The sequence below is a fragment of the Halyomorpha halys genome, unplaced genomic scaffold (genome assembly GCF_000696795.3).
Source record: "Halyomorpha halys isolate HHAL.00 unplaced genomic scaffold, Hhal_1.1 Scaffold302.1, whole genome shotgun sequence".
NCBI classification, from domain to species: Eukaryota; Metazoa; Arthropoda; class Insecta; order Hemiptera; family Pentatomidae; genus Halyomorpha; species Halyomorpha halys.
This window is the reverse complement of record NW_027110436.1, coordinates 766730-785180: the sequence shown is the minus strand read 5'-3', so window position 1 is coordinate 785180 and position 18451 is coordinate 766730. Positions and strand designations below refer to the sequence as shown.

The window sequence follows — 18451 nt, the reverse complement described above, 5'->3', positions numbered from 1 at the left end:
CATTGAATGCGAAAAAATATACAGACATCGTCCGGGAGCAAATTGTTCAAAGAGGAGAACAGCTGACTCGAAGGCAGTTCATCTTTCAGCAAGACAATGCACCTGTCCACACAGCTCGCAAAGTAAAAGATTTTTTTACTGCCAAAAATATTTCCATCTTACCCTGGCTAGCCCGATCACAAGACCAGCACATTGGTGAGAACTGTTGGGGAGAACTTTCTCGAGCTGTTTATGCTCGAGAGGGACAGTTCAACTTCATGAAAGATCTGAAATCTTGCATCATAGAAAAGTAATCGAATATTCGTCCGAAATATATAAAGAAACTTTTTAAATCTATTTCATAACGACTGACTGAAGTCTAGGAAAAAAATGGCGGTTCAACAAATTACTAAAAAGACAAGTACAAAGGTAATAAAGAAATAAATAAACTGGCCTATATTTTTGTCACGGCCATTAAATGTGTTTTTGTTTTTTTCTTCAATTAGAAATATACTTGTGTCATAAATGTATTGGTTTTTGTTTATCATTGCAAGATCATTTATTTATTTATAAAGATTCATCAACTAGAATTAATTAAGGTGGCCTATAATATTGTCAGGAAGTGTACGTTGAATTCGATAATTATAACCATACTAAATTTTAACCATTTATAATTTTATAGTATCGTGACTTACGTGATAAATAAATTTCTACACCATTAACTTAATTAATTTAAGGTAATTTCGATTTAGATAAAATATTTCTGTTAATGGATATTAAAAACAAAAAAAGTTAATTTTTGCGATTGTAAAGAGAAATAAAATATTTGGTATTATACTTTATACAACTTAAAAAAGGCTTACGTAGTGCAACTTTAAGTTGTCGAATAGAGATGCTGATTCAATACATGATCCAAAAATTTCTTTGGACAAAAAATAAAAATATATAAAAGTGTTGCCCCAAGCAAAATAATAAATATAGTTTTGTTTTTTTTAAATAATTTATTTATTGTTATTTACAACTGTATACACATATATACAACAAGTAAATTTGCTGTAGGTGACATAGTGACATGATAAAAACATGTGGAGAATCTACCCACTGATAGAACTCCAATAACATTTCTAGTGGAGAAGATCTCGAGGCCATCTTCTTTGCAGATGCCTAGGAGGATAATTAGGTAATGAAGGAGAAGCCAGGTTAGAAACAAGTGGATTTGGGTGGTTGAGAAGTTTATTATGGAAGGAACGGTATCTGGTTCTGGCCAAATCGGCAACATATGGAACATTGAGGTCATGATGGATGACTTTATTTGTGACAAAGTAAGGAGCATTAAGGATTTTACGAAGGATTTCTGACTGTAAGGATTGAATTCTGGAGGAATTTGCTGGTTTAGTGGAGCCCCAAAGCTCAACTCCGTATGTCCAGATAGGCCTTATAATAGTCATATAGATCAGTCTTTTGTAATAATAAATATAGTTAAAACAGTCAAATTCAGTATAACGAGTAAATTTCAATACACATAGAGATAGACAACCAATATTGATACATAGACTGTTTAAACAAAATACTAGATATCCGTGAATTTTTGCACCAATGTGATCGTCCTAGTGTAAATGAAAGTGTCTTAAGACACACAGAGCCTAGCAGTACTAATTGTTTTGGTAATGTTGGTGTACAGTTATTGGGATTCCCACTGAATAAGAAATAAATAAATATGGATGAAACGGGTTTCACATCTCTTCGGAACCTTTAAAAAAATAACAGTCAAGTTTGAAACAACTCATAAGAATCGAAGAAAAAATACACCATGTATATTAAAATACTTATATACATTTTATGAATTTATGTTGTAAATATGACATGTTTATGTACATACCTATTTTATGTTTTCTCATATATGTGTTGTAGTTATAATGTTACAATACACGCTTTATCATTAAAAATGGTTTAAGAAACTATCCTCTATTGAATTTTTGTGATTGCCTGACCAAATTTAATTCTCTTTTTGAAAAAAAAAAATCGAGTTTCTCACTATGATCACTTTGTTTTTAATACACATATTATACACACAATCCAAAATTCATTAAAAAATTATAGACGCATCCTAACTTATCCAATGATATGCCACACACAATGACATCACAACATCGTAACAATAGGAAAATGCTACGTACAGAACAAATACATCACATCTCACTCGTTAAACCATAATCATCCCAATCGTAATCATCATTTTATATCACTCATCATCCTAAAACTTACTTAAATACACAATGGTCTCGATATCTCATGCTTCATGGAATACTTTATAAATTCTTTATGCATATCTTATAAATGGTGTAAGGATGTTCAACATTCAAATAAAGACTCGCTCAACAGGTGTAAAACAGAAGGGCATTAAATTCATTCATCACCACAATAAAAATAATAATATTAATCTTGATGAGCATTCACGAAAACTTTAAATTTTCTTGCACATACCTTAAAACCAAGACTTTAAATGTATGATTTTTCGCCAATCTGACTACTTCATTTTATTCAGCTGGGAATTATGTAGTAGGAAAGTTTTCGCCAATTTCCGAAAGGTCTTAAAGATTGAACTTTATAAGTTTTTTTTTTTTTTTCGTAACATATTTTATTATTAGATTCATACAATACATACATACAAACTTTATAAGTTTTTTTTTTAAGTTTACCTAAAAGTAACAAATTCTTAAAGAAGAAAGGTATATAAATGCAGATCGATTAATTCTACTTCGAATGATAACCAATATATTACAATATGTATTGTATTGAATAGCACCTAATTATTCATTTATAAATATTGCACATCGATAGCAGTCTTAACATCGATTTTATTAACAAAATGTGTTACATATAACCTGATAACTTTTCTAATGACTATTTTATATTACAGTAATCATACGCATAAAATCTACTCTATAGAAAATGCATCTGTTATAATTTTGAATATTAGTTTATATCATCCTTAAAATGGAAACACATTTTTGGCTGTTCTCAAACTCTTACTACTCAGTTAATTAATTTAATGAATTTGTTTGGTTTGTGTTTTTTTTTTTCGCCTTTAACGATTTAATGGTAAATCCTAGCGAAACATTTATGGGATAAGATATTAAACAGCATTAAATTTTCTGACGAACGAGAAATACATCGATTAAGTAGTATTTTATAAACTGTGAACCAAAAAAAAAATTTATTTTCATATTTTTTGAGGACAGTGTCGTTAGCAAAAAACGAAAAGTCGCCCAAAACTTAAATTACATATCCAAGCCCTGATATTTGGCAGCAACTTTTTCAATAAAATCGACTGACCAGAGGTACCACTTAATATCATCCATTTTTCACACTTTTTCGATTTCCCTAAAAACCGCTTCAGGGATTTTGATAAAGCTCATATTAATTTCAATATACTATTAAATTGTCTTTAGTAGTCAGTTAGGTTTTAACCTCGTTTCAATAGTTTGACATCATAAATTTTGATTTTATGTTTTTATTTGTTTAAAATAATTAAAATGATGATAATAATGAAAAATTAATAAATCTATGAAAGGATTTGAACATAAGGTGATAAGAGGACAAATATCTGAGTTGAAAACGAATTTCCGGAAATAGGAGAAGTGAGATAGGCATACTATATAGCCTTGGAATGCCGAAGATTAAAGACAAAATAATATTTAACATACAAAGTCGTAAAAGGCAATGGAGAAGAACAAAAAACGTTTAAATAAAAGATCTGTTTTATGTTTGAGTTTGATTGCCTTGTTGGGGCATGCGCAGTGTGTTTTTCCGTTTCACCGGTCTGATCACTGTTTCAAGTCACCATAGTTATTAAATAATTAGTTTCTCACTTAACTCAGTAAAAAGATAAAAACTAATTAACTCTATAAAATCATTCTTAATATTTTAAATATTCATAATACTAATAAGCAAGAAAATTTTAATAAGTTATTTAATTTTTATATTTCTTCCAAACTTTGTCAAAATAAAAATGTTAAAATTTTGCAAAGAAAAATATTTTTATAAATATTTTTTTAAAAACGTATCATACTTTTCTAAAAACTTATCACTGCATCAAAATAATTTTTTTTTTTTTAGTTTTCTATTTTATATGCATTCCTGTAGGGTTGAAATGTGATTTGGAATGTAGTATAAAATTTAAAACTACTTTTTCTGATTCCTCATTCGTATTCAAGACATAACTGACAGATGTCCCACAATATTATAGTTATTGCCAAGTTGCCAGTTTGAGCTAAACACCGCCCTCAGAAGAGACAATGCCACCGTATAGCCTTGCTTGATCCCTGTCCAGCCGACAGTTCCCATCGCCTTCATTCTTATCTAATATCCTTTTGTTCAAATATCTGTCTCGTAGTAATAAAAATGATACGGTATCAGGTAATTTTCCAGCCTGCAAAATTAATTCTCAACAATTTGTTTAAGATGTTCCGCGGAATATTTTTTCCACAAACCAACAATACAAATTATCCTCAACTGAAACTCATGATCTATAATAATTATAGATCACATATTACTTTGTTTATTAATTTTTTCACTAATTCCTAAATTACGTTTACGAATCTATCAAGACACTTTTATAAATTAAACATAAATTGATCAAGCAATAATATCCAAGATGATCTTTCAACTTTTTACAACCTTGCTACTCGAAAACAAGCCGAAATCATCAAAGGAACATGGATCACGTTTTTAAGGCTTTACTGAGCTCGTTGTTGACAACGATATATCGATAGCACTTTAAGACCTATCGATTAACCTACATTCTGAAGGTCCAGTGCAATCTCTGTTACATCATTACATTACTTATGCATTTAGGTTTTTTTTAGAAGACACATAGCTGAGATCGGAAAAATCAGATTTACAAATAACTACATTATTATAACTCACAATATTTATATGATGTAGATGTAATATATATTCACATACAAATACATGAATTAGTCCCATATGGTCAATGTATAGGTTTCTTTTCGCGAACTTATTTGTGTAGTTATCAAATGGATCATTTTAAAGTACATCTTGAATAAAATGTTTTCAAAGGATCCATGTTAGTTATAATACCGTCTCGAGAAACATCTTTTGAATAGTCGTGATCATTTCGATATTTTAATACTGTTCTAATTGCCATAAGGACTTCTATTCTTAATACCATGGCTATCTCGGAGCATTTTCACATTCAAATAAAGCTTAGCATTATTTTTATACATCCTTCAGAAAAAAATTATGACGTGTTCGAAAAAGCTGCAGTATATTACAAAATATGTTGTCATGAACGAATATAACCCAAAAATTATAGTGAAATTTGGAATTCGGAAATGTGTGATAGTCCAGAATGTTTAAACGTGACGCCTGTCTCTACTCCCTCTCTTAATCCTTTCACTCAAGTCAGCCGGCAAGGAAAAATAACAGGTTTTGAATAAGCTTTGTGGTTGTGGTGACTTGACATAGGTAACATTTTACAGTCCGCACAGATTTTGTTCTAACTTAACTATGTGACCGGTATTTTTTTGATAAAAAACAAAAATCTGAATTCAAAATGCCAAAATGGGGCATCAACAGAGTTCCTCCGTTTAAAAGATATCAAAAAATAAATTATGTGGGACGCATGACTCCAACGTATGGTCACCGGTAACTAAGGTTTGGTGTGCAAGACGTTGGTGTCACCAAACATAAAAGTGTCAATATCCTTTTAGTTAAAAAAAAAATTGTTTGCATTTTTTTTTTCTTTTTTTATCATAAATTATCATTAACCTTATAAAATCTTAAAATTTATCATTGAGAGTAATACAACATTATATCATAAACTCACTAATATGTCATATAACTAACATTTTAAAGGTTCTTGAAAATATCGTTGATGACCATACAATTTAAGAGTAATCGTTGATTCGGTAACTAACTCGAAATGTACCAAGCACTATTGTTTTGGCACTGATTCATTTGATCTTTTGAGGAATCACTTTAGATATTTTGAAAAATACGAGTAACATAAAAAAACATATTTTTATACATTTCTTTTTCTATTTCGTTGTCATAAGTGATTTATAGAGATGTAGGGGTTCCACCGAAGTGGGTTTTATCGATTGAATAAAGGAGAAAAATTTTCTGACCCAAATATTTATTAACAAGGAAAACAAACATTAATAATTGCGATAACAACATAACAGTTCTATCTCATGAATAACAAAGCGTTACCTGAACCAAGAGCCTCAGTGAAAGACTTTTCAGGTATAATATGCGCTGGGAAAATTATTTTTAGGTTGGAAAGATTATTTACAGAAATATGTTTGTAGTCTGTATTTAACAAATAAATTGTATGTATCATAAAGAACAAATATATAATGAATATATATACGAACAAAACGAAAGAATTTTGAAACAAATCAATTTTATGCATTAATAAAAAAGGGAAAAAAACCTTAATACTTTGCAACCACTTAAAACCAACTTTATAATAAAAACCAAAAGAAAATGTCTTCAATGTCCCTTGAGCAAATGTTTGTAGATGTTTATAGTTAATCTCACCAGATGACTGAGAGTTCTGGAAGCAGGCAGAATAGGGGCCTCCGTGTGAGAGAAGTGACTTGGCCAAAAGTCTACCACGGTCTTACCATAGAGCCTGCGAAGCTGCCAGGAAAACTAAAACAATGCCATCATAGCTAACCATCGTAGACTGCCTCTCCTATCGCACCGCTTTTGTTTAAAATCACATGTTTTATTTTAGTGAGCAAATGCCTTATAGTTAAAGTAAATCTATTTCACATATTGACTAGGCTAATAAAATCATAACATTTTTAATTTAATTTTGCTTCAACACATAGAAAATAACAATTGGAGCCAAGAGTTTCTTGTAGAAAATGAAATAATTATTTTTTATTTAAACTAGGTATCAGACTCTTCTAGGATGGCTACCTCTTTTTTGCAGTAAATTATTCAATTGTTCTCTTTTACAATTATATGTTTTTGTTTTTTTTTAACTTTTCAGAAATTAGTAGCATAGTTTAGGCAAGAAATTTATTTGTTCACTTCGGTCTTCAACATGGCAATGCGACAGCTATATTCAAACAGTTGTTATCTGATCATCACCAGATTTCCCCATTTAATCTTGATCAATGTTCCAATGGGATCTTTTGAGGTCATGTAAAATAATTAGAACATCATTTTAATGTTGCCTATTCTTTTATAGCACATGAAAATATGTCAATACATTTTCTAAGTGAAATTTAAAGATTTAGATATAGGAATGGTAATGTTGATAAACACAATTGTATATAGATAGAAAATTAAAATGATATAGATATCAATTTAGAACCTATACAAAAGTGGTTCATTAATAGATTAGATATACATGTGTTCGTTACCTAGCCGTTCATAACCTTATTTACTTTAGATTCACAACAAACACCCTGGCATAACAACCTGAATTCTGGAAACCATTCTGACGATATCAACTCCACACCATACTCCACACCCGATGACGAGTGAATGAACTCAACCGTCTGATTCTTGTTTGCAGGTAATGGGGACCCGGCCGCCAAGAGGGTGGTGATAACACCGGCTTCAACAATTCAGAAAATCAACATTGAGGACTGACATCAACAAAATCAACATGTTCCTCATCGACAACTTCTTTAACAGGATCTCATCCGACTTCAGGCAGCGGCAGCTCCTCCCCCTGAAGTTGCTGTTCTTCGTACATTCGTCGAGTGAGTAGTTTTATTTACTTTTTTTAGGATTAAGTTTCCCTTTAATTATTATTTTAATTTTTAAAATAACTTTATATTTAAAAAGTGCTTACCTTCCTACATTTCAAAATATAAGACTACTTACCCTGTTATCAGAAATCATATACAAATATTATTTGTTTAGTTGTTTTTTTATTTAAACTTATAAAATACATATTAATTTAAAGCCCAATATGGTAGATGATGTATGGATGACTAAATGATGAGTACATCGGGTTTACGTAAGGCTAGGCTATACGACATTGCAAATCGTAGACTATTAATGTAATGAAGGTAATAGGAATAGTGACGGTTGGATAGCAAGCGCTGATGGACTGGTAAAGGTCAGAGGGGACCGTGAAGTAGATGGGGAGATTGTGCTAAGGAAGATCTTCCAAATTTGAGATTTGACGGTGGTCGGTGGAAGGAGGTGTACATAGCATCTGAAAGCTTCGGCATCACACCTTCGGGTTCGCTTAACCTATTATAATTATTAGATCGAATCTTTTTCTCGCTGGTAACAGTAATAACGCTAAAAAAAAGTTGCATTGAATCATTATCAACCAGAAAACAATATCGATTGATAACTACGAGTTTTGATATTTTGCGGGTCAAGAGCTGAATAATTACCAACAACACTTTTCAAGGACATATGACAATATACTCTGAAAATCCTGGGTTGAAAATGCACTTAACAAGTGAAATTTAAAATCCATTTAAGAAATTGCACACCCACGTTTTTAGCAGACAGTAAATTTAAGAATTCAGTGCGGATTCCTCTTGTGTTATTGTTGCTATCAACACTTGTATTTTTATTCAATGATTCCTCTCTACTATTTTCCGACGTTGCCAATTCTTTCACTTAAATCATTTCACAGTGAACAAATGTCGTGTTTTATTACTCTTATCTAAATAAAATTCCAGACGTACATGTGTTATCTTAAAAATTCGATTTTCCAACACTTATTCGAGATAGATTTTTTCTATATTAAAATGCAATTAATTTTTTTTTATCAACTGATATATATAAGTTGTTGTACTATTTGTTCGTAAAGATGAAAAAGTTGTTATAAAACTGCACAGCATGGCTGATTATTTGATTTCAGTATTTCACTTCGCGGGAGAGAGGGCAGGAAAATGTATCATGAAAGAATGATATCAATAGTTACAATATTTACAGTTTTAGTTAGTTGTAGGTTCCCTGATAAAATATCACCCCATGCCCCTGATTTTAGAGTCGTCTCAACGAACAGTTTACTATACGGTGACTGGTCACAACTCTTTACACATTATTCTTGGTATCTGTAAGTTATCTAACGGGATTATTATTGGCGGAGAATGGGAGTCTTAGCAAAATATTGATATTTATTTTATATTCAGAGGAGCATCATTACATAACAACATGTTTCCTGACAAGAAAGTTTTATGCAATTGAATTCGATGGCTGTTTACTCATGTCTTACTGGATTTTCATAATAGCTTATCACTCTATAAGTATATATAACTGCGTGTCTTAATATATTTTGAGTCAGCTTTAAATACTTTCTTCCTCGAGTATAACTTTGGAGAATTTTTATTTGAAATTAATTTTTAATGTGTTCAGTTATCTAATTCGTCGTTGTTAACATCGTGAAAACTAAATAAATTTTGTAATAAAGTATTTATGGACATTTGTAAGCCCTTAACAAATTATCAGACAATCTAAGCTCAGGACTTCCTGAAATCAGTCCTTGAGCTTATTCCGTGTTCATGAATAACTGTACAAGCAGTCTTGAACTTTAATACTATGACTTCGAGTATTCAAAGATCCAGGAATAACTCAATTATTTTAAAACAAAGTAAATTAATAGTCAACGAAATGATTGCATAAGAACAAAATATATGATGAAAACTCTTAATTTCGAACAGTACTCCCATGTATGAGATATTAATTTTATAAACATATAAAAATTAAAAATGACTTTCTAACAAAATTTCAATTTACTATACTAAAGGTTATTCAAAGAACGTTCATTTCCCGATCCATTACGTATGAAAATCATTACATAATCAACATTTGCCAATCAAATTATTGTAATAATAATTTTTTTTTTCATCAACAAATTTTTATTTTTCCAAATATTGTACATTTTTTGTTGAAAATTCTTTAAACGCGCGCAGTCATAATTTCAAACCCAAATCCGCCTGAGATTCAAAGGCCTTGAAGACATCTAGTGATAATATCCCATCTGCAATTATAAATACATTTGATTGGCACTTACATCTACTATTCAACTCAATAAAACATTCTGCCAAGCATTTTTTACAATTTTGTTGTTGTAAATTGGGCAAAATATTTTTGATTTTGTTACGAATAAATTTTGTCTTGGCTATATATTTGAGGGGATAAAGTCAGAGTGGCTTAAATGGATTAATCTTCATTTTAAGAAACAGGTGGTCAAACTAGAATCATTCTGATGAAGTTTCAAGTTCCATCTTGGTTATAGGTCTAATTGAATTTTGATTAGAGGATTTGATCCAATGTTGTTGTCTAAATTTAATTTTCATGTTGTCTAAATTTAATTTTCATGTTGTCTAAATTTAATTTTCACTTAATTTATAAAAAAATCTTTTCAACTTTTTCGCATTCTAGGTTGTTGCAAGTTTTTGGACTTAACTAAAATTTAATCACACTCCCTTGACTTCACCTCCTTAATAGAACTATTTTTCTGTTTATTTATTTCAGGACTTTCTATGGTCATTTTGAATCATTCACTGTCTGGTACAACTTCCTCAATATTTGGCATTACTAAATTATTACTTTGCGTTATCTTTTTGTTTTTTATCTATAATTTCTTGGAAATACTGGAATTTCATGTCCGAACTTATTCTTCATGTTGAAAATAATAGATAAATAAAATCGGACTCTTAATAAAAATACTTCAACTTTCAGCTAAATGATAGTTCCATCATTTTCGATCAGCTGCATTCTTCTGTCTTTTTAAAACTTTTTTCACACGAACTGAACTTATCTTCGGATAAACTAAATTTATTCAAATGATAATAACCGTTTTAACTGTCTGATTCATTTCTTCATTTTTCAAATTCGACATTCTCTTAAATTTAATCCACTCAAAATTAAATTGTAATAACAAACATTACCATAGCTTGCACTTTGGGTACTCATAATGTGGATTCGTGGACTGGAGAGAGATATCCCAGATATTTTCTATATTGTTTTGAAGCGATTGTACCTTGGATTTCAATGAACTTTGCGTCATAATACTTAAAAAAGAGAAAATTTGTATTTTGCAAAACTTTGAGTGATCCTGGATTTAATAGTAAAAGTAGTATGAAATATTATGAGAAATTGTGGAGCAATATCACAATAAAATGTATAATGATAGTTTATTTTCAATACCGTTCCTATTACCTATTATTATTGTATTACAATATAATACCGTAGCATCTGTGGAAGATAATAATTGAATTTAAATCCTCCAAAACACCTAATCTAAAAATGCTTAATTTATCTTATTTATTTATAAATTATAATTCTTATACCAAAAGGTTAAAACAGAATGAATTTTATTCTTTATTCTTTTATTATTAACATGTAATGTACAAATAAATTGCAATCTACCTATTAATTAACATGTTTGAAATTAATATAATTGCAAACTCTTATGTTCACAGCAATGTACGTTCTCTATCCCTATTTGACCATCCATATGCGGGAGCTTGGAATCAATGTCGAAGAAACGGCCATCATGTCTGCTGTGACTCCAATAGTATCCATAATAATGCCTCCGATTGCAGGCTTAGTCGCAGATCGAATAGGAAATTTTAAGGTAATTAATTATTTTATTAATGTCCATATAAGGATTTATTACAAATAATATAATAATAATTTTCTCTTCATAATAATATTCATTAAGAAAAAAAAGTTTCTCTCATTTCAAAGTGGATTTCTTAAATCCCTTTTCCAGGTGATCCTCGCCTTATTCAGTGGTCTAGGAGGTGCAGCGTCACTTCTACTTCTCCTAGTCCCTGTCGGAAGAATTACAATATCGTATCCACCGAGGACTCTCCTACAAGTTAGCACTAATGCAAGTCAGTATTAAAATTCTAAAACCCCTTTAAGCTATAATTGGATCAGTTATCTGAAATAATCTATTTAATTATACTTTAATAATAAATTATGAATCCATTAGGTTTTAAGGTGTTAAACAAACTAAGCCATATATTTTCCCATGTGATGAATTACATATACTTTATTTTTTTACATTATTTAATTTAATTGCTTTCATTGAATTTTTTTACATATTTCTAGAACTATTTTTTTTTTAGAAATTGTAGAAAAATAACTACCTCTACATACTTTCTTGTAGACACTGTATCTTATTTTTTTACACAACCGTTTATCATTTTAATGAACTATTTATTATATCAATGCTTAATTAAAAAAACATTCGGAATCATTTTAGTAAGCCTACAAAAAACACACACATATATATATACATATTATTTTATTCAATTTAGTTTTTACGTTTCTTGAAACGCCGATTCCCTACTGTTGAGGGAGAGTTTGATAATTTATTTATTTATTTATGATAAACTAAAGTGTTTAAAACAGTAAGCTGAACCTTAGCTAATAATGGTCTGCTTTCGATGATTTTTTTATTTACTTATGAGTGTAGATAAATTAATTACTTTTCAATAATTAGGGTTTACCTTGTATACTTTTTGAGTTACTCCCAAATATAGTCTGGTTTTCTTCATAGTTTTTACCCATTTTTTTTTTCGAAGATTTTATCTCTAAAAAGACTAGACAAGTTCACTTAGGTGATTTTCTACAAAATCGTTAGGGCCATTTTGGCACTACAATCCACAGAAAAACACGTTTTTCAGCTATTGCCAATTGTATAAAAAAAAAATAATAATAATAATAAAAACAGTACCTTTTTGGGACAGTAAATAAGACATTCAATGTATTCTTCCAACCATTTTTGAATATGAAGAGTCTTATTTCACGCTAGTTCTCTACTGATTACCTCCTCTTAGCTCTATCTGCTTTTCTTTCAGCGGCTAGCTACCCCCGGGCCTACTTTCCTCTTCGTATCTACAGGAATAGTACCCGTAGAACGAAGTTACCGTCCTGCATGATCTGGCAGCTAGGAATTCTCCGGACTTGCTTTCCTTCTTCATACCTATCGGAATAGTACCTATAGGACGAGGTTACCATACTTAGAGAAATGATGGTTGTCACCCCGTTAGTCTCATCCTGTCTATTTACCTCCTAATCATCTATCTTACTTAAGTGAACACGCATTGTGAGGCCTTCTGGTCAAGAGCATCTAATATTATCTATTGGATTCAGATCATACACAACCACCTCGACAAACCTATTTTGTTTTTTCTTTTTTTGTTTTAAAGGTTTTTGGTCCTATTGCTTCATTCGCTGAAAATGGGTTTTTATTTATACAAGAGCGCTAAACGGCGATAAAGATTTTGATAACAATTTTCCTAACTCTTCTGTTTGCCTCATCTTATTAGACAGAGAGTGAATTTCCAAAAAAGTTATGAAGGAAAGAAAATTTCATTTGTGCGTAGCTCAAAGATTATGTAACAGATAGTATAATTATTTGAAAATTAATTTAATTCTCTATACTAACCAAAACAAAATTATATCATTATTACTAAAGGTACAGCGTATTGAACATTCAATGCTTTGGTTAATTATTTTCAATAAAGAACCTTTGTTATCAAGAACAAAAAATTGTTAATTATAATAATTATGAATTAAAATCAATGGTAATAATAATTAATCTTCCCCTTAAAATTTAAGGATTGACCTTTCAAAATATATAGAATCCAAAAATCAAAAACAATAATTTTTTTTGTAATCTTGCTATAATGATTCTGTAATATTTTTTTATTATTCGTTAATTATTGATGTAATAATTAATTAATTTAAATTATAAATTACTGTAAATTAAACAATTCATTAATTTTGGGATAAAACAGTACTTTGAACATGCCTTAATGGCCTGTACAATTCCTACAGGGTCAGAATTTTCCTTACTCCTAAACTATCAAACTTAACGATTAACTATCAAATATACCAATGCTTGGATGATTTGCAGATAAATTTCATTTAGTGAAAATGCCATTGAATAAATTATCAGCCCATTGTTCAAATATTATTTGAAAAAAAGCTTCACCAAAACAATATGAAATTTCATAAATTTCACATACCTTACCTGAAATTTCATATACTTTGCAACTAACCATAATTTGAGATAACTGATGCTCAAATGTATGATTTTATAATCAAGGTTGCAGCTATTCAATAGCTTTGTATAAATGTCTTGAGTCCCTAAAAAATTTATCTGGTGAGAAGGCTAGGTGTTCTTCAAACTACCATCTAAACTGGTATTTTGACCTTTTTATATTTAAAATTATAACGATAATTGAAAAAGGCATGTTTATACAAAGCCATTCATATTTACAAGCATTTAGCATTCTTATTACAATTATATCTTATATAATTTTTCTTCTGTTTATAGGTTTTATTAATGTAGAACTGGCTGAGCCTTATCCTTGTCAGTTCATGGATAATGTCACTATTCCACGAGATATCCAGATTGAAGCTTGTGGTTTAGTGTGCGAAAGACCAAAGAAAGCATTTTCACCTTATGTAAGTTCTACTACTATGTTAAAAATTATATTTAGTAAGTGTATATTAAATTACAGATGTTAACTGGTGCTATAAAAGTATCATTCTGAAAAATAAGAAGCTTTTTGAAATTAATGGAATATTAAATTGCTGAAAATTCTTCATTATATTTACTTCATAATGCTCAAATCAATAACATTAATTTTTTCTATAAAATTTCTGAATCAGTGATAACTATATTAATATACTATTTAAATTGATTATGTATATTGCAAAGGCTCGGGGGCCTCAAACTCCAGCTGAGGAGGAAGCAGCTATCCTTAGGGCAAGGAGCTATACAGTCTCACCTCCAGGAGGAGCCACATATTCTTATACCCTCACCGCAAGAGATCTTCCTCTTTACAAGTAAGATTTATTAACTAATAATCATTTAGAATATATATTAAATGGCAATTAAATTAATTAAAATAAAAATTTGATACATGAAATTATTCATATATTCTGAGTTTAATTTTATAATTTAAATATCATATTAGTGCAATTTTTATGTTGATAAGATTTTCCTCCTAGGAATGCTTCTCCATAGAAACTTTAGATGTGTTGAATTGATTAAATGAAGTTAAACAATTGTGAAATATAGAAGCTATAATTTTTTTTTTTTTAAGCCAGAATAATTGTAAGTTTTTAAATTTATCCCATCAATGTTTTTCAAATTTAATTTACATAAACACAACTTACTTTCTCTTATATTAAACCTATGTTTCAATTTCAATTCTGTAAAAAAAGTAAAAGATTTAAAAATAAAATAAATATTAAAAAAAAGGAAAGAATTATATAAAATTTTTGAACCTTTTTTTTTATTCTTTCAATTTAGATCATTTTAATAAACTTACAGTTATAATTGTAAGTTTATAACTTCCAACTGAGATATTATGGTTATTTCATATGACTAAGATCATATATGAAGTCAAATCACTTCCATAAGCAATTAATTAATAAATTTCATTAAATAAAAAATTCTTAATTGAAGATTATTTTAGCGAAACTCTATCGAATATATATTTTTTCAAATACCTACATGAATTTAAAAATATATTAAATGCTATCAGTTATAATCTGTGGAATACTTGTTTGGTTTCATCTCTGTTCAGCATTTATGTAAAAGTTAGATTTCCATTTTATATAAATATATATAAGTAAATTTGAAGGGAAAACAAAGGGAAAGATGATGACATCAGAAATTCAAGACTGCTGCAAAATCCTGGGCACTACCCGACATCTGTTAGGAAGTTGAAAGATGATAAATTTTTTTTTCCTACATCTGGTCTGTACCATCTATCATGCAAAGAAGACGGAGAGGGAAGCTTGAGTTGCAAGATAATTCAATCTCCCAGAGGTCCTGGTGGCCTTGTCAAACCCTCTACCTACAAGCTAAGGGCAGCATTCAATAAAGATTTCAACGGCATCATCTTAAATAAAATGATGTACAACAATTCAAGAACACTCTTCAATGTAACTGGATCACCATCAATTGTAAGTTATAATTGTTTCACTGCATGTTTAATTTATAATGTAACAGATTGAATATTGTAAGCCATAGCTAAATGTACAAAAATAATAAAAATAAAATATATTACTTCAACAAAAACTTGTATCATGGCATATTAGAAAAATAAATATCCTATAAAGAAGGTAAAAGTGGTTTCTTAATTATTTGGAGCATTTCTAATTAAAGTCGTTTATTCATCTATGACATTTCTATCCAGAAAATTTTGATTGGCCATTTTAGAATTTATAATAATCTATCTGTTGTTTATTATAATGAGAACAATATAAAGCACTTATTTTGAATATCCATTTTTTTATCTTGTTTCATCAACACCTTTGTTTCTTAATTTCTAAAAGTCAAGTTTATTGAACTACCTACTCTGCTGGTAAAAACTCAATACTATTTTGTGAACCTTAGTTACTTCATAGTTACAATGTTTCGCTGATACGTAAGTGATAATAAGCATCGAATAATTATTACATTTGTGTAGTAGAGAATGGAATGTTTATTAAAGCAAATTGCAAATATTTAATAAGTTGCATTTCCTTGAAAATAAAAAATGATCTTTTGTAAAAAAATTACCTTCTGTAATTTTTTCTTTATTTCACTTTTCTCAATGTTTCTGCCCAATTTATAACAAAAACAATCAAGTTGTAACTTTAAAATATAAACACTATAAAATCTATGGGTATTTAGCACTCTTTGTAAATTAGAGATATAACTGGACGCATGTCATATTAGATTTGTTTATGAGCAGAATAACTCTGAAAATTACAAATAATGAAGTTAATTTTTTATTAGGAAGGAGTAATCAAGGTTGATGTTCCATTACCAAATATTGAGAATTCCCTTGAAGTGGACGCTGTTCTTACGCTTGGACCATGCTACAGTCAATGCTTGGCAACTATGCCAAGGAAAGAGCTCTGTACTACCTTGTCAGCAGTGACAGAGTTTGACATAAGCCTTACATTCTGGCTCTACTTGTCCATAAGAGTCTTCATAAGTATGATCTCAGGAACAGCATTTGCTATGTTTGAAGGTATAGAACAAACATTATTAATTTTAAGTAAATTTATTAAAAACTTGATTAAACCAGTTCTTACATTTTATGCCATTTAAAATTTAATATTTTTTGAGTATCAATAGTACTTTAAGTAGTTGTAAACAGGGTTAAAATGTAGTATTAGAGTGAATGGATGATGAGAGCACAAAGCAGTAAAACACTGGACTCATTTATCCTGAACGAATGTTCATACACAGCTATCTTATGTAATTGTGCCCAATTTCTATAAATTGGAAACTAGATATATAATATGGGTTAGGATAAACTTTGCAGTTTAGTGTGATGCTAATTATCCTTGAATAGCCATTGATGATAACACACTTGATTATGGTATAGTTATATTTATCTGTTTCTGCAACAGGAGCGGTTATAGCAATCCTACGTGAGCATAAGGCAGATTATGGACTTCAACGTATATATGCAACTATTGGTGGAATGATGAGTTCCCCATTGTCAGGATGGCTGATTGATTATGCAAGTCAAAACAAGCAATATACAGATTTCAGGTATTAATAGGACAAATTATTTTAAATTTCATGCCAGGCATTAATCTTCAAAATATAATTATTAATTGTCTTAGAATTTCTTGACACCTCACCACCTTGCTTTGAAAATATTCAAACTAAAAAAATTAACAAAAATGTGTTTTTGCTTAGAAATTACTCGTAAAAAAGCTGTTTAGTTTTTAAATAAATTCAAGGACCACTGGTTGAAAAATTAAGGAACTAGTAATGCGACATAGTTCTATCTAGAGACAAGTTTTAACTAGAAATTGGAACTTAAAATCTCTGTTTCTCAAAATTATGGTTATAACAGTTAGAACCTTGTCAAAATAAAGTCACAACCCGGCTGTGTGAGATTTGGGGCCAATTCGAACTGGGCCTGTTGGGAGAGAAAGAGCGGTTGACTTCTTTTATCTTGAGGAATACTAGAGTAGATTTTTAACTTCTCACACAGAATAGATTGTTAAGGAGTAGGATAACCTGTTGTCACTTCATTGATTGTTGTATGTGGTTGAATGTTAAACCAAAAATAGACAAATAGGTTGGCACCTATTTCTGTGTCATGAAATAATTCAAAATTATAAACTTTTCTTGTTTTAAATGGTTTTAAAAAAGGGAATTTGAAAGTATTATATGTTTTATACATCCAGAAAATGATAACCAATTAAAAAATTCTCTAAAATAAAACAAATCCGAAAAAAGTGAACATTGATTTTTTTACTGTATCAATAGAAAAAAAAATACATATTTCTTATCATCATAATAGATGTTTTGTTGAAATTCAAACATCTTTTTCTATAATATACATTATAGTGCGCTAGTAACCATCCATTCAATTAAATAGTATTTCAAAACTAAATGTATATTTTCAATTAACCTTTAGTTTAGGTGATATTACTTTAGTTGGCTTTTTAAATATTTAATGCTATTTCT

General features: G+C 29.6%; 1 protein-coding gene across 3 annotated transcripts in view; it reads left to right on the top strand.

Annotated features, from left to right (window-relative positions):
* The window catches only part of LOC106680975 (uncharacterized), a 151761-nt gene that overhangs the window by 125794 nt on the left and 7516 nt on the right, over positions 1–18451 (top strand). For all 3 annotated transcript variants that reach the window (XM_014421037.2, XM_067048629.1, XM_014421038.2), the window contains 8 exons: positions 7538–7727; positions 11421–11575; positions 11714–11837; positions 14294–14424; positions 14681–14808; positions 15612–15936; positions 16754–16991; positions 17377–17521. In XM_014421037.2, coding sequence (XP_014276523.1) covers positions 7631–7727; positions 11421–11575; positions 11714–11837; positions 14294–14424; positions 14681–14808; positions 15612–15936; positions 16754–16991; positions 17377–17521 — 1343 coding nt within the window. In that variant the 5' untranslated portion in view covers positions 7538–7630. The remainder of the gene's footprint in view (positions 1–7537; positions 7728–11420; positions 11576–11713; positions 11838–14293; positions 14425–14680; positions 14809–15611; positions 15937–16753; positions 16992–17376; positions 17522–18451) is intronic.